At 40.5% G+C, this 23039-nt stretch overlaps 1 protein-coding gene across 5 annotated transcripts in view; it reads right to left on the bottom strand.

Annotated features, from left to right (window-relative positions):
- GPSM2 (G protein signaling modulator 2) overlaps positions 1-23039 on the bottom strand; it is a 60799-nt gene that overhangs the window by 17538 nt on the left and 20222 nt on the right. For 3 of the 5 annotated variants that reach the window (XM_045027287.1, XM_045027283.1, XM_045027284.1), the window contains 8 exons: positions 22848-22958; positions 8131-8352; positions 5472-5607; positions 4989-5131; positions 3549-3672; positions 3148-3263; positions 1599-1754; positions 491-599 (listed from right to left, as the gene is read on the bottom strand). In XM_045027287.1, the coding sequence (XP_044883222.1) occupies positions 491-599; positions 1599-1754; positions 3148-3263; positions 3549-3672; positions 4989-5131; positions 5472-5607; positions 8131-8352; positions 22848-22909 (1068 nt within the window). In that variant the 5' untranslated portion in view covers positions 22910-22958. Of the gene's footprint in view, positions 1-490; positions 600-1598; positions 1755-3147; positions 3264-3548; positions 3673-4988; positions 5132-5471; positions 5608-8130; positions 8353-8714; positions 8732-22847; positions 22959-23039 lie in introns of those variants that run through there. The other 2 variants (XM_045027286.1, XM_045027285.1) reach the window with 2 other exon arrangements.

Raw genomic sequence — 23039 nt, 5'->3', positions numbered from 1 at the left:
AAGTTGACTGATGCACCAGAGAAAGTGAACAGCATTTCACAAGGTGACGGAAAATAGAAAATGAAGAATTAGTCTGCTGACAACTTATATGTTGCTATTTTTGCCAAATTTTGTTGCTATTTAAGAAAAATGTTCGAATGCTGTACTTTTTGCTTCCCAAGAATATTACACGATTACTTTGTGTCTATGGCCTTGACACCACTACAGTGGTGACATTTCCATACAGAAAGACTCTTCCTGAATCCTTTCACTAATGCATTAGGTGCAAACATGCACAAAGCCACAACTTTTCATTCCAACTATTTCTCTTCTTCACACAGATTTACTGGGGCCACTGTAAACTAACCCGGCCCAGATGACACTACTTTGATACAGATTTTTTATTTTCTTCCTCCAAACACAATACGTCATGCAGTCTGGATGTGTGACATTAGAAAGATCTTCAAGAGGAAAAGCCAACAGCCAAAACATAAGAATGCGCAAGTCATACCTCTCTTGAAATTTCTAAATGCTTTTCTGCAAAGTGCATAGCTTGGTCATGATTTCCTAATGCTGTGTACGCATTTCCTAAACTCCAGCATGCTCTTCCTTCACCAATTCTGTAACACAATTTAAGCAAATATTCAGCTGTAATCCCAGGTGGTCAGAATTTCATGCTGTAGCTTCTGGGACAGAATCTGTTGCTGGGCCTAGGAAAACTAGGAAAACTCCCATTTCAAGCACCAAAATATTAAGTACATTATAGGCAGTAATGAAAGACATTTAACCAAGTATTTAAACAATCTATTCAGCATTCATTTAAAACACTTACTACTTAAATTAGGAATTTTGTGAAGGTGAGATCTTTGATTTTTACTTTACAGAATGGACAAATCATTCCTTCAGTCTTGTGAACATTATGATTCAAATGACAAGATGCTGATAATGATACAAAGGACCCAAGAGTTTAAAAATACATAGGGATTAAATTTTATAACCCAGTTCATAAGCATTTTTTGCTTGAATTGCATTTTCTGGCCCATTCTTAACAGTTGTCTCTCTCTACAAATCAATAAGCATATCATTTAAAAATTACAAAGCAATTTTATAGTTGACCTGAATATTAAAATACAGGGCTTAAAAATTACCTGCATTTAAAAACTATATCATTTTAGTGGACTTGTCCTTTCCTTTCCACTTCATTCCTCCCCAGTGAAGGCACAAAAGCGCATCTATTGGTATGAGAAGGCTGCAAAATTACAGCAATCATTTGTTTCAAAGTAAAGATTGAGAGCTGCTGTCTCTTCCCTTAACAGCTAACCAAAAAACTGACAGAGGTGGAAGTCAGTCTACCAGTATCAGTGATTCCATAAGTCACGGGCTATTCTTCATCTCAGTACAACTGCACAAAGCCTACCTTTCATCTCAGGATTCATTAATGTGATACCTTTCAGACTACCACTTTTTCCTATGAAGGGTGTAATCCTATAGCCAATCCATGCTGGGAACTCATATTGATTTCAATGCAAGTTCCATATACAGAACAATTACAGGAGACGAAGGGTCAATCCTATTATCCCTCTAAGTTAAATATACAATATTGGCTCCAAAGGACTTACCTATCATTCAGTTCCTGAGCGATTGTAAGGTGCTTCAGATGATAGTCAATTGCTTTTTCATAGTCTTGGAGCAAAGTGTATGTATTTCCAAGACTGTAACAAGCCTGTGCTTCCACAGCTCTGTCTTTAAGCTGTCGAGCCAGTTGTAGTGTCTTCCTAAAAGAATGGATTATTAATGCCACACAAAATCACTATAGGAAAAATTCTGTTCTCAATCTATACCTGTGCAACCCCACTGAAATCAATACAGTTGCCTGGGTAAAATGGTAAAATTCAGCCTTGTTTTGCAAATAATCATCCCACAAGAAAATAATTACAGTTTTCCCCCTTCCTATTTATCTCTAACCTTAAAATGGGAAGAAAAAAAAAAGTCCAATTGATTTCAATGGGAGGAGGACTGGGCCCTTAAACTGCATATTCTAACTTCAGCCAGCTGCTTCATTACTGCATTATTTATGCTGGTTTTCTTCACTGTATAAAAAAAATCCAGAGTGCAGTTTACACAAAGTATGATGCCAACTTTAGAAAATAACAGACACAGCAAATGTTTAATCAATAGGAGTAGGTAGTGTTAAGATACTTCTGTAGCTATCAAGCCAGACTTGATTGCTGACTCAGTTAACTCTTTGACCAATAAAAAGCGACAAAGAGTCCTGTGGCACCTTATAGACTAACAGATGTATTGGAGCATAAGCTTTCATGGGTGAATACCCACTTCATCACATGCATCTGACGAAGTGAGTATTCACCCACGAAAGCTTATGCTCCAATACATCTGTTAGTCTATAAGGTGCCACAGGACTCTTTGTCGCTTTTTACAGATCCAGACTAACACAGCTACCCCTCTGATGTTTGACCAGTGTTCAGGTCAGTTCTTCTCCCTTTTGAAAACATGAGGAGTCCTGGGCTTCACAGCTGAAATCTGAACTCATATGTAGCCCTTGTACCTAATGTACCGAATGCAGATATTTTAGTTTAATTTTACTGAACTCTGCGCAGCAACTATATTTACCTTGCTGTGCAGAAGATTAGAAGATAAAGAAGGGATGTTCATGAATAAAGTATGAGTATATAGCCCACTATGCAAAACTGCCTTTGGCATGTTTCAATTATTTCCTAATGCACTACCAATCTCAATACAAGTACTTAAAGTCTGTGGATCATCATCCTAGAATTTGGTAGGTATCAAGGCAACATGCTTAGGACACAGGAGAAAGCTAGTAAAAACATGTCAACAGAAAGCAATAACCTGCACTATGGAGAAGTGCCTCTTTAAATATTCCCTCTTACTAGAAAAGGTAGAGAAGACATAATACAAAAATCCAGACTTTAGGAAAGGCTGAACAGTCAAATGACTAGAAAATGAATTTAAAAATTCTGTTAAGCACTACATAATTAATTCTCTCCCAATCTGTGTTGTAAGGATGTTATAAAGCAATATATCAAATGCTAAGCATTATTATTACTAACAGAGGTAAAGACTTGCCTACTTTGATTATGTAAAAAAGGTTTGGTACTATGTTTATATATAAGAAATAAATTAACTAACTTGTAGTATTCAGAAGCTGTTTCAAATTCGCCCAGGAATATGTAGGCATTTCCAAGATTGCTGTATGCTCTTCTTTCAGCAGCTCTATCACCAAATTCTTTTGCAATTAGGAGACGCTTAAAAACACAGAATCTTACTAATGTACTCAGTCATTGCACTTCACAAATTTATCTCCAAGAAAACATTTATAGGGCTTTATCAACGTTTGATTGCTCTTCAGGCAAACAATTCTTGAAAAGACTGTATAAGCGCTTGCATCTGTACTATTAAGTATCAATGAAGTATGGTAAGTTAGCATTTAAAAAGCCTACAGAGACAATACATGCATACAAAGGATCAATCAGCAGCTGAAAAGTGTTGTTCTAAAGTAAACAAAATTCCATAGAAGTACAGTCTTGTACCTGTTCATGGGCTATAACAGCATTCCTGAAGTTGCCTAGAAGGTAATGTGTATTCCCCAGATTTCCATACGCACGTCCCTGGGCTGCTCTATCACCCAACTCTGTCACTATTGTCAAGTTTTCCCTGATGGGGGGTGGGGGGAGAAAAAAAGCGAGAGAGAGAGACCTCATAGGTTGTTCATAGGAAACTACAAGCCATAAAATAATTGGTCTTCCCATTACTACAAAGGAAGAGATTATTTTCCCTTTACTGCCTGACTTAGTGGCCTTGACATAGCACTAAGCATTACCCAGTCCGATACCAGGAGATACTAGACTCTGTTTTATCCTCTGCAGGCTGGTGTGCTCAGCTCTTGGAACAGGGGAAGATCATCTGCTCAGAACCTGCTAGCCAGTCTCAAAGTACATCTCAAAATAAATCCATTCTCCTGTGACAGTTGTGGCGTTTCCAGAACGAAGTGGATAGAGGTTACTTAAGGTTACTTAAGACCAAATGTCGACTCAGATCTGCTAATGCACAGGTCTTACCTTTCCATCTCTTGTCCTGGGTCCTGAGCAGATGGCAGGGTCCCAAGATGTTGGAATCACTTATAACAGGTAAAAACAATGAAGAGTCATTGTGGCACCTTAGAGACCAACAAATGTATTTGGGCATAAGCTTTTGTGGGATATAACCACTTCATCAGATGGATGGAGTGGAAAATACAGTAAGCAGGTATAAATATACAGGAGTTGCCTTACCAAGTGAGGGGTCAGTGCTAACGAGGCCAATTCAATTAGGGTGGATGTAGCCCATTCCCAAAGGTTGACAAGAAGGGGTGAATATCAACAGAAGGCTTGTTAACACTTCAAAAAGTAATTTTCCCTCTGTTGATATTCACCCCTTCTTGTCAACTGTTGGGAACGGGCTACATCCAACCTAACTGAATTGGCCTCGTTAGCACTGACCCCCAATTTGGTAAGGCAACTCCCATTTTTTCATGTGCTGTATATTTGTACCTGCCTACGGTATTTTCCACTCCATGCATCTGATGAAGTGGGTTATATCCCACGAAAGCTTATGCCCAAAGAAATTTGTTAGTCTCTACGGTGCCACAAGGACTCCTCGTTGTTTTTACTGATACAGACTAACACGGCTGCCCCTCTAAAATTTATAACAGGTAGAGATAAATAAGAGTTGTGTGGTATTACAGAGAAGCATATAGCAGGAATGAAATCAAAGCCACCCTAAAAATAATTCCCAGGTATGACTTTTACTCCTTTCATGCTTTATTAACTTATCCCAAATGCCAATATATTGCTGCTGGTACCATTAACTGGTGCTACTCTATACTTTAGTTCACAACACTGAAGGTCTCCTAATATTTTAAGCTATTTATACGCTGCTTGAGTTAGTGATTTTTCTCTTTTCAGTCACAGCCTTTTGAAATCGTTACTTACTCATAATAATCTGCAGCTTTTTGTAATGCAGCCTTTACTTCATCTGGAAGTTCCCCTGGATCATGCGTCTCAGCACAGGCTACATTTTTCCCTTTGGAGTGATATACATTTCCAAGATTATAAAGTGCTCTTGCTTCTCCAACCTAGAACACAATATCAATCTGTTGGAAAGATTCCGAAATCATGTGCAGCACCAATTAGAAGAACGATCAGCCAGAGAAAGCAAGTTTCTCAACTATTAATGGGGAGCTGTGATCATTTTGGAGAGTTACACCCCCAGAGCATCCCAACAAAGCAATTGTCCCTGGGCCTCTGGTGCTTCCACCTGTAAACTTGCAGGTATCTTCATAATGTAAGTGGTTATGTGACAAGCCACTCAAGACCACTATACAAACGCTCATCAGTATGTGTTAGTACTTCTATAATTATTGTTCTATAAAATTACAGCCAGATTGACAGTAACTGAATGCTCACCATTCTTACCTTGTCATTAAGCTCTCTGGAAATATCTAGGTGCCTTTGACAACAAACAATAGCATCTTCAAAATTCCCAAGCACCTTTAAGGTGTTTCCCAAATTACCACTAGCTTTAGCTTCACCTAGTTGGTCTCCAATGGTCCTGAAATTAAAAGAATACAACAATCCAGTAAATCCTGTACATTTGCAATAGATATATGTTCAATGCACTGTAAACAGAATTTCATGGAAGGTATTTCTCTTTATAAGCTATAGACTAGTATAAAGTGCACATTTCGTTCACAATTTATGAGGTTATATGTTTATTTTACTTTTATAAATAAATTATATGCACATACACAGAGTTCAATTGTAAAATTCAGCTTCGCAGAAACAGTGCGGGGGACATTTATTTTAATTTTATTAGAACTGCTATTGACTGCCTTTGCATATGGTGTGACACTACACCCCATATTCTTCATAGTGATATTAATAGGATATAATTATATCATAATTATGATGTATTTTATGCAAGATAAGGCATGTGTGGTATCATTGGAAAGAAAGGATAATGATATTCAGCAAACCATAACCTATTTGTATGCATGTATCATTTTTACCGGTATATCCAAAGTTATGAATATTGACTACATCTATTTCACGTGTAGCTATTCCTGGGCAACGCCCACTAGGCAAAATGCTTTCAGTCTAGATGGCTGGCTGGGAAGGGCCCATTCAGGTTAATGAGCCATTAGGAAGAAACAGTAGGATTTACGAGAAGCTCATCTCCCACCTGGTGAGCCTTCCTGTGAACCCTCTACACAGACAGTGGGGGATGGCTGCTGGGACTCTACAGGGACATGTGACCAGATCACCTGGTGTTGGACTCTATCTTGGTGTGGGAACCAAGCATTGAAACAAAGGGCTCCCACCATATGTAAAAGCTATATAAGGCAGGGGAGTGACATCATCAAGGTTCTTCACTGACTCCCCACCCAAGAAGACTCCTGGAAACACCTGAGAAACAAAGACTGAACTTTCAGAAATGCTGGACCCAGGCTAAAGAGATTTTTAGCCCGTGAATGGAACACCCGGGGATTCCAAGCTGTAAGCAAGTGCAGCTTGCCCCTTAAGAATCTGCAGCCTGCTTGTATCATCACTTAGGGTAAGAATCTGCTATTCATATCCAATCTATTTAGTGTATTAAGCTTATTTTGCGTATTTGGTTTATTTGCTAGGTAATCTGCTTTCATCTATTTGCTATCCCTTATAATCACTTAAAATCTCTCTTCTGTAGTTAATAAATTTGTTTTTACTTTATCTAATCTAGGGTGTGAGAATCATAACTTGGGGAGAAAGGCTGTTGCATATTCCTCTCCACACTGTGGGAGGGGGCGAATTTTATGAGCTTACGCTGTACAGCTCCCTGTGCAGCACAAAACAGAATAATTTTGGGTTTACAATCCAGAGGACGTGTCTGCCTGAGGAGCTGGTAGGTACCCTAGCTGGAGCCTTCCCATGCAGGGTCTGGTCAGAGAGCCTGCCTGCATGTAACTGCAGCTAGGTGTGTTCTTTTGTGTATGTATGCTGGTGAAAGTGCAGGCTAGAGAGGGCTTTGCAGCTTGTCACAGCAGTACAGTGTAAAAGGGAGCCCAGGCTTGTGGGCCAGGGGGGCACAGTGGTACCCCAGTTCCTGTTGGCACCCTGGCCGGAAACCAGTCACATATGGCAGCTTACTTATTGGTATGTTACACCAAAAACCCAGCACCCTGGAAGCTAATTGTGGTAGTATTCCAAAGGAAGAGGGAAAAAAAGTCAATGCAAGAAGCTATTTTTCTTCTGGAAATGTGAAATCTCTGGCTTGAATCTACAACTGTTGTCTGCTGTAATTTGTCTTTGGGGGAACAAGGATGAAATCAATACAAATTAATGTGTCAATTCTAGATACCTTTACTATGCAAAGTTGTCAATGAATAGTTAGGTGTCACAACTTGGTGCAATAGTACTAAGTTCACACCTTCCCCAGAACCTAAATTAAGCTCTATTAGAACATTTGTCTTCATGAGAGAGGAAAAATTTCCAATTAAACAGTCAAACATAATTATCCAGACCTCCTGCACTTGAGGTATAATTTTTTCCCACTGTTGTATAGGACCAGCTTCTTTAGATTACACTGCTGAAAACTTAAAATTTAAACATGAAAGTCTGAAAACTAGAAGGGCTTGGAAAAAAGAATCCAATTTATGTAATGAAAACCATAAATCTTTAAAAGATAGCTGTAGAAACACCACATGAAATGCACATACTTTGTATATTTTAATCACATCACCACATTATTAGTTTTAAAGAGAAATATACTAGTGAGTTATGTCTAGTAAACAATAATGGCAGCTTAATTTTTGGAGAGCCAGGGAGCATTAGCTTTAGAAACAGGAAAGGGTGAAGAACTGATGGATTTACAGAGGAAGCCACCTACATATCCATAAATCTGGCAACCCTAGATCTCCCCAGTATAGTGATAGCCAAATTATTTGCCAGAATATTAAAAACCACCCAATCTCCCACCACTAGCACATCAATGTCTCTAACAAGCATTAACGATGAATGTTTCACTAAACAAACCATTGCTCATCTTCACAAGAACAGAACTGAGATTGAGGATGTACCTAAAAGAATACAAAATTACCTTGCAAGGGTTAAATCATGGTGGTGGTATTCCAGGGCTTTTGCATATTCATGCAGGTAGAAATAAGCATTGCCTAGCTGACTGTAAATAGCACTAAGTGTTTTTAGATCTTCTGTTCCAACCTGAACTGCAGCTTCAAAGAAAGACACGCCAGCTTGACAATCTCCTGCTTTACACAATCGCTCGCCTTCCAAGGCCAGCTCCAGACAGGAAGCTTCCATTCTGCACAATTTGAGGGGAAAAAAGGTAACATTCAGTCTAAATATAGTTCTTTCCATAAGAGCCTGAATTCTGAAGACATTTATGCACAAGAAGTTTCTCTGAATTCCAGAAACCTACACATTAAAAACTCTCTACATTTGTTTGAAACAAGGTTTCCTTATCACAAAGCAAGCATTAAGTTTACTATGATTACATTATATAAAATTGGTGCTGGTGATGAACACAGAACGTTCTACACAAAAGCAGGAGAAAAAAAATCCTCTCTCAATATCTAAAACCAAAAATTTGGATATTGGGCTGTCATAAACAGTTAGTTAAGGGTTAAGGTTTTTGTCTACCTGTAAAGGGTTAACAAGCAGTACCTGTGGACACCTGACCAGAGGACCAATGAGGGACAAGATAATTTCAAATCCCGGTGGAGGGAAGTTTTTTTTCCTGTTCTTTGTTTTCTTGGAGAGTCTCTCTTGGGAATTAAGAGAGTCAAGACATCTTAATCAAGTCCTCCCAGGTTTCTGCAATAAATTCTTCTATTCAAGCTAGTGAGTATTAGCAAGGAACTAGTATTCTTATACTTTTATTTCTGTATTTGCAATTCTGTGTTTTGCTATAGAATTTCTTTAAGTCTGTACTGTTATTGCTTTTACTGAGAAAGAAGGGAGGGGGAATTCTCTCCAGAGATTGATAAGTTTAGACCCTGTATATTGTTCCATCTTGGTTACAGAGACAGTGACTTTCTTTTTTATTCTTTAATAAATTCTTTTCTATTAAGGACTTGGTTGGTCTTTCCTTGGGTGGATTCTCAGGGAAAGAGGAGAAGGGAGGTATCCCTCTGTAGTTAGATCCCGGTGTCTCTCCTAGGAAAAGGGAGGGGGGAGGAAGCAGGGGGGAATGGTTTATTTCTCCTGGGTGTAAGAACTCCATGGATTTGGGGCTCTTGGGATCCCCAAGGATTTTGGGGAAGGACTGTGTCCCAATCCACGTACCTGATTGGGTGGTGGCAGCTTTTACTAAATCTAAACTAGGATTTTAGTTTAGAAGAAGGATTCATGCAGGTCCCCATTTTGGAACCCAACAGCTCTAAGTGGGGGTGAGACCTATGACATGGGCTATGTCTCAGCCAATCAGGGACGTCCTTAGGATTTATGGGCGCCTATGCAGTATTATTAAACTGGTGCCCCTATGCTCGATGGCAGCCCAGGCTTGCAACCCAGGGTGTGGGGGGGACAAGGCAGCAAAGGACACCAAGACGCCCGGCCCACCTCATGGCAGCGGAGAGTCACAGTTCTCCGCAGAGACCCTCGTACCCTCTCCCTCCTGCAGAATGCACGACACTGGTGCATGCATCTCTGTGAATACGGCCCCTGCCTAAGGAGACTAGGTGTGCAGGGGCCCACCCGCTCTTACCTGCTGTCGTGGGCAGTGGGTGAAGCTGCCACTTGAGGAGGCTAGCTCCCCAGCCCACCTCTTCTGCCTGTGGCCCCACCCATACTACACTCCTGCTCCATCCCAGACCCCGCTTCACTCCACCCAGGCCCCACCCTCTCCCCACTGTCTCCCTCCTTTCTTCCCTTCCCCACCCTGCTCACCCACTTCCAGTCAAATCCCTGAACCCAAATGAAGCAAATGACATTTGAAAAACAACACTCTTCTAAAATTTCTTTCTAAAGAAAATGAAGCATATTTTACACTGCATGCCAGATGCTGAAGACTGGACATGCAAAAGGGACCTCATTAAAAGCAGTAGGGAATAAAAAATGTCAGTCACAGGTTTTTTGATATGCCGTGAAGTTTGTCAAAGATTTATTTGCAAAAACTTTGTAGTAAGGGTGAGTCAGCTGTCTTGCTGAATACAACTTTAAAAATTATGGAATACATGATGCAGCACTTCTCTGTTTTACATTTTCTTAATCAGTATTTCTAAGCTGATTTTATATTTTAAATGTACTCTTAAGCCTTCATAAATCATTCCAGATTACTACATATTTAACTCACTGAAACAAAGACATTATTTTTAATTAATCAGTCACAGAGGTTTAATGTGTTCATAACGTTCATTGCTTTTAGAAAAAAAGGGAACACTAATTTACTTTGTGTGATCACCATAACAATAGACATGTTTATGAAATTTCACCAGCTTTAAAAAAAATGTTTTCAAAGATTTTACGCATAACAGAGGATTTTATAGCTTACTAGGTATTGATTTTTCTGGAGGATTATCTTAAAACTAGTTCATCAGATAGTCAGAAATAAAGAAAGGGAAACTCTGTCCAGCTATCTGGAAGGAAAAGGGTGTTGTCCCTTTAAGGGCTCTCTTCAATGGGAGAAAAGGGTGGACAGAAAGGACAGGAAGACTTTGGAAGCAAGTGTTTTTTACTATAGTAATTAAAATTAAAATGTGTATTTTAGATAAGAGTGGTCTTTTGAAGGATATATTAAAAAAACAATGTCTGAAGATCCAAGCATTTAAGGCTAAAGATGATTGTCCATCAAAAAACCTATCCAAGGATTTTTTTGAGATGTGATTTTATAATCTTCACCAATTCACTAATGAAATATTTTTAAAACAAATTTTAAACTAAGGTCCTGTACACTAAGATGTTCTTAGTAAATATTACAGTAATGCACAACTGTTTTTCTCAGTAAATTCAGAAACTGACAGTATATATCTGGGGGTTGGCAAATGCCTGTTAAATGGTTTCATTACCACTTGAAGAATGGGAGGTACTTGTGGCACCTTAGAGACTAACAAATTTATTTGAGCTTAAGCTTTCGTGGGCTACAGCCCACTTCATCGGATGCATAGACTGGAACATACAACAAAAAGATATTTATACATACAGAGAACATGAAAAGGTGGAAGTAGCCATACCAACTGTAAGAGGCCAATCAATTGAGATGAGCTATCAGCAGGAGAAAAAAAAACTTTTGAAGTGATAATCGAGATGACCCATAGAAGGTGTGAGGATACTTAACATGGGGAAATAGATCAATTGATTGGCCTCTTACAGTTGGTATGGCTACTTCCACCTTTTCATGTTCTCTGTATGTATAAATATCTTCTTGCTGTATGTTCCAGTCTATGCATCCGATGAAGTGGGCTGTAGCCCACGAAAGTTTATGCTCAAATGAATTTGTTAGTCTCTAAGGTGCCACAAGTACTCCTGTTCTTTTTGCAGATACAGACTAACAGGGCTGCTACTCTGAAAACTGTCACTACTACTTGAGCAGCAAAGAGTCCTGTGGCACCTTATAGACGACTCTTTGCTGCTTTTACAGATCCAGACTAACACGGCTACCCCTCTGATACATTACTACTTGAGTGGCTCTTGAACAGTTTCAGTGTTGTGCTAATAGGTCTGGCAGGCTGGAAGGCTTTTTCACTTTTAAGTTACTAGACCCCCTCCGGAGTAAGGGTCATCAGGCTGCTGTGGGAGCCTGCAGGAAGGGTCAGAACAGGGAAAGGAAGAGCCAGAGGATGGACAGTAAGACTCAGTGGTGCCCCAAATTTTCAGGTGCCCTATGCAGCCGTGTATGCCTAAGGATGGCCCTGCAGCCAATTACTAGGAAAAATTGTCAGGTTTTGGCAGATAAACCCCAACACACTACGGTGTAGTCGGAGCAACTACTACAATTTTGAAATCTGCAGGACCAAACCTTGAGGTCTTACCCAGGCAAGTTTTCATTAAGGTCAAATGTGATTTTGCCTTAGTAACAACTGAGGAAAAACAAAGGCGATCAGAATTCACCCCATTCAAGAGCACTCTCTCCCAACACTATTCTTGTTCTTCGTGTCTCATTGTCATTCCAGCAAGGAAACCACACAGCATTCAAGAACAAAACTGAAATCTTTCCTATCAAACATCCTATTTCTCTCAGAAGAATACGATAGATGAGGCAGGGTGTTTTTCTTTAAAGTCACTCTTCTCATTTATGCCTCCTGCCACTACTATAGCACAAATAAACAAAAAAAACCAAACAAACAAGCCCCTCTTTAGAGCTAGGAAGTCTAAGTTTGTTTAGAAAATGTAAAAATTTGAAGTTAAGAGAAGAAGTGGATTTGTTCAACATGGAATTAAGATTTTTAAAATATCCTGATTATACTGAAACTTAAATCCATGTCAATATTGCTACCACGCAGAATGTGCTGTTAAGAGCTAAAGAAGTGTTGGCTTTTTTTAGACAGACTGATTTTCCAGAGAGATTTATGATATTTTGGCCTTATATAAAACCTTAAGGGCTCTAAAATGCTTTACAAAGGTTATAAAGGTTCAATATTTAGGTGAGCTAAAAAATTCTACTGTCAAAATTATCAGCTGACATTTGGTTTGGACAAAATATAAACTGATGGTTTCAATTTTAATAGATTTATGGTTTACAATAGCTAAGAAATAAAAAAGGATCCAGTTTAACATGTGCTCTTCTGATGTATGCTAGTAGTTAGTCAGTGGAACTATACTGACTTCCCCAGCTGAGGTTCTGTCCCAAAAAGATGATATTTTTAATTTTAAAGTTAGATAGCCTAATTACCTGCAAAATGTCATGATTTTTTTTTTAAACAGCTAACAGAGAAACATTTAAATTAACTATTGAACAAGTACATTAGCTACTTTTTCTAAAGTTTTAGGTACAATATTTTCCTACTCACTTCAATGGTACTTGCCATTAGAGGGCCTCGTAATGTGAATGCAACTCTATGGAAACTGAATGGCACTGTAAAGAACAAAGTGAACCAACTACCCGACAAAGTGAGACAACAACAGTATGTATTTCAATTCAGGTTGTTTTACTCAGAAGAAGCAATCAGATACTTGGAAGATGTTTCACTAATGTGAGCCAAGAATGTGAATAGTTACAGCTATTTTCTGCATTGTTTACAAAATAACATTGCTATCAATTTATAAAGTCCAAAGCAAAGTTGCAACAAAAGTACATTTTGAACCTAGGCCAGGCACAAAGCAGTTTTGTTAGGAGAGCTGCAATAATCAAGAATGCCCTCCTGGTGCATTTAAGTTATCATTAATATTATGTTAAGGTGCATTCAATCTTATAAACAGGTAATACGGTTGAACTGTTAGTAATTACACATAAACATTTTCTAGTGTTCCTTAACAGACCCGTAACTAAACAAGAACTTCAGGATTCTCAACCTGAAGTAGTATAACCATGTTATTTTCAAAAGTATAGACATTTATATAAGCATTAAAAAAAAGGTAGCATACTAATAAACTCCAAAAATAAAATAAAATTCCATACTTTGGAGAAAAAAAAATCTGACAAACTGAAGTTTTATTCTGAAAAACCAGTCACTAAAACATACCCATCACTTCTAAAAATTGTTCTTTAACTTGGTTTACAAAGTAGATACAACAGCTACTCAATACAATACTGCCTTTCAACCCCAAAACTATCTTTCAGAATCTAATAATTGCTTATTCTCAGCATAACATTTTAAATGCAATTAAAACATTTTCCATTATTAGTGTTCCTTTCCACCACTAAGACAACTAGTCATAACTCTTGATCTGATGTTATCTATTTTTTATTAAATTATTCTCCACAACAGCAACATCATGCATTTCTAGGCTAAACGGAAAACTCTTTGGCCTCTGAATTATTTAAAGTTTTTATTGGGTAGGACACTGACCCAATTAAATGTCAAAACTAGATCTGAGGAAATTAGTACACAGTACCATAAAAGCTCAAAAACATTAGATAACATTTTGCCTAAACTGGGTGGAAGAATTTAAGCATGGAAATTGCACAGAGCTATCACAGTTTATTATATGCTCACACCCTAGTGACTTAGAAAACATTTAACACCCAAGCAAATCTCTAGTACAATGAGAATTAATACGTCAAAACAATATTTTCCTTGAAAAGCAAAATCACTAACACTGGCAATTAAAAATAATATCCCCCAACACCAACAGCTATTTCATTGGAAATACTAAAGTGCAGATAGATATCTAGGCAAAACACTGAGCTGAAGAACAGTTAATGTAACTTTTATATTATGAAACACTGATTAAGGAGTTAGTAGGTAACAAAACATTTTATAAAACCTGAGCAGGAACGAAGTATTTTTGAATGCTCCACTGGATTGCTTTTCAGGAGAACCAGAGTAGTGTAGGCCATAAGTAAAATGAGTTAACAAAATTGTACTGTACCTGGTAGTCTTTGACATTCCACAACTTAAGCAGAGTGACATAATAGACATTCTTAGCTTTTGTAATTAAATACAATATATGCCTGGTAGCTGGTAAAGATGCTGAAGAAAAAAGATACGTCAACCATGGAGTTCTCCCCAGGCCCAACTTTCCAGACTGGATATCCATAACACATGCAGTACTTTTATGCTTTGAGAAGTTGAAGAACTGCTATTTGTTCTGACACAGAGCCATCTTCTTTCATTTTACTGCACAGTGTACGTGTTCAATGTTGTTTGGGAAAAGCCAGAAATGATTATGTACAGTATGTCATACCATCAGCAACAAAAGATTTAAGATTTAACACACTTCATTGGGTAATCTTAACTAATCCTATCCCAAGAGGTTCTCTCCGGGCACCTCATGTTAACTGACACATCCAATTAACTTGATGGGTAGAAAATATGGTGCTCCTCAGTGCTAAGACTTAGAATGTCACACAGTCACTTAAGTTTCTTTAGATTTTAGCTTACAATGTTTGCAATGGTCTTTGTACGGGAGTTTCATATTCTTGAGAAATAAGCTATGTGTACTGCTTGACTTCAGTTCTATAAACTGAAATCTAGCTACCACTACCTTCATAGTAAATGAACATTTTGCTTGGATATTATGATGTACTCAGCAACTACGCCTTAAAGCTACAGAAAAAGGCACAAGGAGGCCTGAGGCATTCAAGGGAGATAATTTAAGAAAGCGTGATATAAATCAGAAATAAACCATTTAAAATATTTTTTCTCTGCTGTCATACATCCAAGTAATTTTACACTACACAGGTTCCTTAGCAAATAAAATATTGTTTGATGAAACATCAGTTCATCAAGGAACAAAATACAAACTTTTGACTTTTTTTTAGTATGTATCAAGTGAAAGGTAAAATAGTTATTAAACTTTCTGTAATGATTGTTCTTTGAAAAGTTTTGCACATGTCCATTCCACTGCAGATGTGTGTGTGCCCTGAGTACAGTTGCTGGAAATTTTTCTCTCAGTGGTACCGTTAAGTCAGCTCTGGCACCCTACTCTTGGAGATAACCAAGTAAGAGCATCTTGAATGGGGTCTTGGCATCGGGGGAATCTCCACAGGTTGAATTTCTATTCAAATAAGTCGTGGGGTGAAAGATTGGCTGGTTACAATGGAACTGGGACACCACTTTCGGAAGAAATTTTGGATGTGGATGTAGCTGGATCTTACTTTTTAAAGAAAATTGTGTATGGAAGCTCTGTGGTGAGGGCCCGAATCTCTGATACTCTCCTGGCCAACACAATGACCACCAGAAAGGCAACCTCCCAAAAGAGGTGTAATAATGAGCATGTTGCTAGTGGCTCAAGGGGCAAGTCCGTCAGCTTTGAGATGACAAGGTTCAAATCCCAGGGAGAAACTGGGTCCCTTACTTGGGGAAATGCCTTCTCCAGGCCTTTCAGAAAACAGCTTACCTTCTCATGATTAGAGAGGGACTTATTGTCAACTTTAGGATGGAACACAGAGATGGCCGTCAGATGAACCTCGACTGAAGAGAAGGCAAGGCCTTGATGTTTCAAGGATAAAAGATAATCCAAAACAATTTGCAGGGATGTGCGCTCTGGTGGAACTCCTTGCTGTGATGATTGCAGAGAAAATCGCTTCCATTTTTCCCAGTAAGTTGCCCTCGTGGAGGGCTTCCTGCTGCCCAGCAGAACTTTATGCACCTGCTTGAAGCAAGCTAGTTCCTCAGGGTTTAGCCATAAAGATTTCAGGCCTTCAGACGCAATGCACTGAGGTTTGGATGAAGCAGTGCATGGATGCCAGGTTTGTATAATTTTTGGTGGTACCCAGAACGGGTCCAAGCAGAGCCATCCCGTCGATAGGATGGACCGGGGCAACCACCTCAGGCCCCACGCTTTGGAGAGCCCTGTGCTTCAGGGGGACGTGGGGTCCAGGGCAGCCTGGGGAGCTAGTGCGGGGCCTGGCACCGGCAGCAGCAAGCAACCTGGCCCCAGCCCACCCTGCTCCACTGGCATTGCTTGGGGGAGGGGGCGGAAGCCAGAAAAAGGAGGAAGCGGGGGCGAGGGCTTGGTGGAAGGGATAGAGTGGGGGTGGGGCAGAGCAGGGGCAGGAAGGCCAAGCCCCCCACTAACCCTCCAGGCTGCCCTGGACCCCATGTTGCACTGAAGCACGGTGCCCCCCAAAGTGCGGGGCTGGGGTGGTTGCCCAGGTCCATCCTATGGATGGGACAGCTCTGAAAATATAAGCCCAAACATTGGTGGAGCCGGGCCCATGTTCCTGAATATTGGTGGAGCATAGGCACCACGGATCCATATAACTTGCCGCCTATAGTGGCCCCTAGTCCTGCATGATCAGGATTGGAATAACGAGAGACTGTTCAGAGGCTCCACAGACACCATAGTAGTGGGGAGTACCAATGTTTCCTGGGCCCTGGTGGAGCTAATAGGATGATCCAAGCTCAGTGCTGCTTGATCTTCATCAGAACCTTGTGAATCAACGGGATGGGCAGAAAAGTGTACAGTAGGTGATTCAACCATAACAGGAGAAAAGTGCTGATGAGAGACCCTTGACTGTGGCCCCTCAGAGAGCAGAACTGCTGACACTTCCTGTTGGTATGGATGGCAACCAGGTCTGTGGGGGAACTCCCCATCTATGGAAAATGTCACTGGTGACATCCAGGTGGGGAGAGAGCACTCGTGGTGAGCAGAGAAGGACCTGCTCAGGTGATCTGCAAGAAGATTTTTCACCCCTGGAATGTAAGACGCTTCAAGGCCTATCGAATTTGCTATGCAGAATTCCCAGAGAAAGACTACCTCTTGACAGAGTTCCTCCATCTGTCGATATAGAACATGGCTGCCGCAGATGCATGCGGGCGCCGGCCCCCATGCACCCCCTGGTTCCCCCCTCGCCACGCTTGGGCTCTGCAGCTCCCAGGCATGTGAACCGCCGCCGGGGCGTGGGGCCCTGAGCCTGCTCCGGGAGGGGCAGCGGCGGCTCACACTCCCGGGAGCCACAGAGCCTGAGCGCAGCAATGGGGAACCGGGGGGCACATGGGGGCCGCCGCCCACATGCATCCACTGCAGGAGCCACGAGAGGGGGGAGCAGGCTCAGGGCCCTGCACCCCAGCGGCAGCTCACATGCCCGGGAGCTGCAGAGCCTGAGCATGCCGAGGGGCGAGCTGGGGGGCGCATGGGGGGCTGGCACCTGCATGCATCCACTGCAGCCTGCAGGAGCCCCCCCCCCCCAGGGGGCTGGGCCACAGCCTGGGCAGGAGGGGCAGGGGGTGCGGATGCTCCCCACTAGCCACGCCGCCGCCTTTGCAGGGCTGTTGCTCCCCTGCACCGCGCCAGCTCCTCCATGGCTGGGGCTCGCCGCCCCCGCAAGCGGGACACTCTGGCTCTCCTGTACAATGCAGGTGATAGGATTTCCCTGAATTAATTCCTGGTAGAAGTAGAGCATATCTTAGAAAAACTTCCAATCTTGGTTTAAAAATTGCCAGTGACAGAGAATCCACCACAACTCTTGGTAAATTGTTCCAATAGTTAATTACCCTCCCTTTAAAAATGTGCACCTTATATAAAGAGTCTATTGATTTATAAAACCTGTTTTTAGGAACCAGTGGATGCCAAAAATCTAAGAACTACTTTCCATTTGGATCACTCTTATTGACTTATTTCAAATTTGGAGTCTAGCTTAATCGTGTGAAAGGAAGGAAGAGAAGGAAGTATCTGTCTCAGACTAATTGCAGATGCCTGCACTGACCAATTTTTCAATATTTTTAGTGATACCATATTATAGACTGTTACCCAGCTCTCAGATTTTGTCAATGTAGTTTTGGACAAACAGACTTCTGCTCTGAATTAAAAGCTGGTAATACACATAACCTTCAAAGTTAGCTACAGGAACAGCCTGAGCTACTGAACACACACTATTCTCAGTTTCAAAAAATCCCCCTTTTTTTGGAATGCTCTCAAAGCAGGTTTAAATTGCTGCTGCTAACATGGATAAGTTGCCAGCAGGCAGACAAGATGAGGTTGGGTTATCAATTTTTTTAGGAAGTAATTAAATAGTTACAAGAAAGTAATTTCATATTCTTCCTGTCTGTTATATTGTCTGACTTGAATTACTTCATTATTCACTAACCAAGTGCATAACAAAGGACGCATTGAAGCAGTAAAGACCAAGAGAGAACAAGCTTCATTCATTTGTGTAATTCTAGGGAAATTCTGTTCCAGCTAAACAGAATAATGCTCTTTAAGATGTTTTTGTGGAAATATTCACACAAGTGCTTCATTTTGTTATTCTACTTATTCCCCTGGTCCTGCTTTTCTGCCACAGATTTTTGTTCTGTATACATTCTCATCTGTAAAAACTACCTCACCTTCATTTGTCACTCAAAGTAATTAATCTCATCCTTTTAAAAATCTTCTTTAACCTTTTTTTACCTTCTCTTTGAATTTTCTCTACTAATAATAAAATAAATCTTTCCTGCCCCCCCGCCCCCACTGTTTGGAATCTCCTTTACTTTAGCTGCAGTCTGCAAACAGTGAAGCTGCAGAAAACTGTTATAAGGAAACAGAAATTAGAACAAAACAAGACCAACGGAAGTCACACCTACACCACAAACCACACACCACCTTAACTCTGTCCCTCAACCTTCCTTTCCACACACATCCCTTTACTAGACTAGTCCCTCCCAGCAATTCATGTGTTAGCTAGCATGTTGTAAAACTGTAGTTTTAACAATGCAAACCTTTGCACATGCTAGCTGCCTGAGTTGAAGCCTGACTGGAGTCTCAGTTTCACCTTGACCACCTAGTACAGGGGTGGCCAAACGAACTGACCCTCCCAGGTGCATCTGACAATCTTCAGAAGTTCAAGAGCCAGGGCGCACCTGCTGGGGCTTGGAGCTTCAGCCCCCAGAAGATGCCTGCCAAAGCTCATGGCTTCAGCCTTGCTCCTGCTGAAACCCCAAGCCCTGGCAAGCGCACCCTGCGTGGTTGAAGGCCCTATCCCACCACCCCACTGCCAAGCAGAAGTCCCAAGCGCTCTCCCAGTCTGGTAGGTGGAGAGTTGGTAGGTATGGGGAGCTCTGTGTGCCACACTTTAACTGTAAAAGAGCCACATGCAGCTCATGAGCCACAGTTTGGCCACCCCTGACCTAGTACAGCTCGCCTTGTTTATATTAGAACTTTCCAACATGCTTACATGAAGTTAAAAAAAAAAAAAAACCCTACTCAAGGTTGTGGGATGTTTGATAATTTAGTGTTCTGCAGTGGAGGTAGTTTGCCAGTAGTTGCTCCATGGAGCATTTGCTGGTGGGTCTCTGGAGAGCTGGCCAGTCACTGGTGTTGGCATCATCCTTATTTCCAGCCAGTGAATAGCAATAGAAGACAACCCAAAATACATTTAATGTCTTTCCATGTAGGCAATTGATGTAGCTGCCACAGGGATATTGTCTGACTACAGAGTGAGAAGAGGGATGACCCACACAATTAAAAACAGATCCACAATCATCTTTCTGTACTAAAACGTGGACCCTGCCATTCAAATTGTTTGAGAACCCTTGCTATAGGAATCTCTTTGGAAAGGGAATTCTGCTCAAGAGACAAAAGGGCAAGAAATTACCTTCTGCATATACAAATACTGACAGACAAATAATAGGTCATGACCTGAACATAAAAGCTATTGGGGGGGTTACCATGAAATTCTACACTCTACAATCAACTGACTCGAGAACTAAACTCTTTAAACTACATCCATTTAAATAAAAGCCTCAGATCAGTTCAATATCTGAATCAATATCTTACTTACGGGTTTTTTCTTTATACTAGTTCCTTGGAAATTAAAAAGGTGTAGCTATTACCTCACCACCACCACCACCACTTAGAATAATTGCCACAACCATCCTTAGGCACAGTGTAATCTCACCACTATTTAAGAACCATCACGATTAAATAGAATTTCTGCCCTCTGCCCTCCCCACCCCCACTAAAAAAAAAAAAGTTAAGTCTCCATTTTTAGTTTTAAAGAAGTTGCACTCCGTCTTGTTTTGTGATATGGAAAGGTACTTAGAAATGTCACTATAACCGTGGCTGTCTAAATGTTTAGCGTTATTGCAAGCTATTGATTGTTTTAGTCATTTTAAAAGTATGCCTTGCTTTTTGATTACTTGTTTTTTCAGACTCAGGATGCAGCTATACGTTTGTACTATTGCAACCATACAATTACTATGGGAAAGCTGCAACATTGTACAGCATTCATATATTTTGTTTCACGTGGATGCTGTGAAGAGTGGTCCAGAAGAAAGGCATCCTCTTTCTGGCCTAGCTAATTTCCCTGTCTCCCTTCCTCTATCTATTGCAGTAGGGACTCCAGGAGATAGTGAAACAGACCACACTGTGGGTGACAGTACTATGCAAAAAGACTTGACTTTATTGGCTTTACTTGAGCGAATGGAGTAAGAAGAGGATGGCCTTGATGCTTACATGTTTAAAATCAACCATACTCTACTTCTCTTCTTCATAGCTCAGGAGAGTGGGAGATGCTAGTGAAGCAGTGAATGGACACATGTGGCAACTCTTAGTGAAGAAAGAGCATACAGGCACACATGCATTCCCCAGTGTATGTCCACATGTTGTACTAACCAGCCATTGATTGGGTCTTTTCAGGGTTTCCCTGATCTGGTGCCGATTTCATGTTAAAAAAGTTAAGATTCTATTTTAAAACTGTATTTCCCATTATACCCCAGTGTTTCTCTTAGGCAAACTGGCGTTTAGAGAGTCAGTTGGGAGCCAGAGCCCCTGTTGCTCTTGAGACTGCCCTGAACATGTGTATTGGGAGACAGACTGAATTGAGGCCACCATCATCCTGCATGCAGCTAGTTTCATATGAGACATGAACAAGGATTCTGACATGTTCATGCTGTCACAAAAGGGTGGGCTGGGGCATTCCAGAATTGCACTGGGAGAATCAACTGCATCAGTGCAGTTGTTAGGCTTCTGCTTGGCATCTACACTAGCACTACTCCTGTGTAGAGTGATACAGTGGCAGACAACATTGCTATTAGCCTTGCTGAAGGGGCCACCACAGGACAGATAACACAGGTTCTGGGAAGAAAAGGTGTGCATCATGCTGACCTGCCACCACCCAACAGCAAGAGCACAAAGTATTTCTATAGTCCTTCACCTTTAACGTGCTTTACAACCAAATTTCAACATCTACACGATGAAAGTGAATATCTTCATTTAATGAAGACAGCATTTGCCTCAATAAGAGCATATCAAGCAAGTTTAACTTTGACAGTTTTTAAGCGTTTAGTATGCCAAGTTATATCAAGATATAGCAACTTCACCTCCAAGCCAACATTCCTCCTCTTTACACCTTTAAGCATTGTCATCCATATGTATGCAAGAAGTACCTCTTAGGACACTCTCCCTAGCTCATATAGTCAGTAGATTATGAAACTACACATAGTTTGTGGAGGTGCTGGGGGTACGGTCAAGGGGGTACAGCAAGATAACACAATACAGCAGAAGACTATCAAATAAAGTGGACCATTTCAAGCACTTAACTGATAAAGTCAATGAAGGGAGGTACACATGAATTACACTACTGGGATTATACTCCACTTCCTTCTTAGAATAGAACAAAAAGTCACATCAAATTGGCATACTAAGCCCTCATAAACACTGCAATATTTGTATAGTAAATCAGATACACCAGTTCATTTTGCAACAGCACACAGTTCCAGTACAGTGACAGTTTCAAAGCAGAGCTATGGAAGGTATAAAAAGTGAAACTGCTGTAAGTTTGGTACTGTTCTTTCAAGAAGTGTAGAATGACAGTTTTTTTTAAATTATTTTCTCATTTCACACAATTCTTGGGTTCAGGACCAAATGAGACACCATCAGGTCAAATCTGAACCAAATTTTAGGTTTTGCAAAATAAGCTTTGACAAAATTTAATACCTTTAGAAACTTTTCTAATGGAAAGTTCCCCCATCCAGTGCAAATATTTTCCACCAGAGTTTGCACTATACTAGGCAACTGAGTAGTCTATTTTCATTGTTCAAGCCGAGAAAAGAAAAAGAGCAAAACTTTTAAACAGTAAGAAGTGATATGTTTAAATTTCTTTCAGTTTTAAGGTACAGTGCCACTAGTAACACAGGTAAAGAAATAGGTTCCTGTTGAAATTATGTTTAACTTTGCTATTTCTCTTTTAAAATAACAGTATTGAACATTCACATAAAGTTTCTATTGTTAACACAGTACTTAAAGCTTTATACAAAAAACAGTACATAGTCTTACCTGTAGCGAACATGAAATGAATGATCTTCACGCATGCTTATCAAAACATTACTTTCCTCCATTGAATTGCATTATCAGTAGAGAAAAGTGTTCTGCAGGCAGGACAAGTACCTTAATATGGAGAATTGTTGTCAGCACATTATCCCAGTTAGTATATTAACAAGTTAGAGTTAATAGCACCTAAGCTCCTGC

Source organism: Mauremys mutica, chromosome 8 (genome assembly GCF_020497125.1).
Source record: "Mauremys mutica isolate MM-2020 ecotype Southern chromosome 8, ASM2049712v1, whole genome shotgun sequence".
NCBI classification, from domain to species: Eukaryota; Metazoa; Chordata; order Testudines; family Geoemydidae; genus Mauremys; species Mauremys mutica.
The sequence above is the reverse complement of the archived record's forward strand: the minus strand, read 5'-3'. Positions and strand labels throughout refer to the sequence as shown.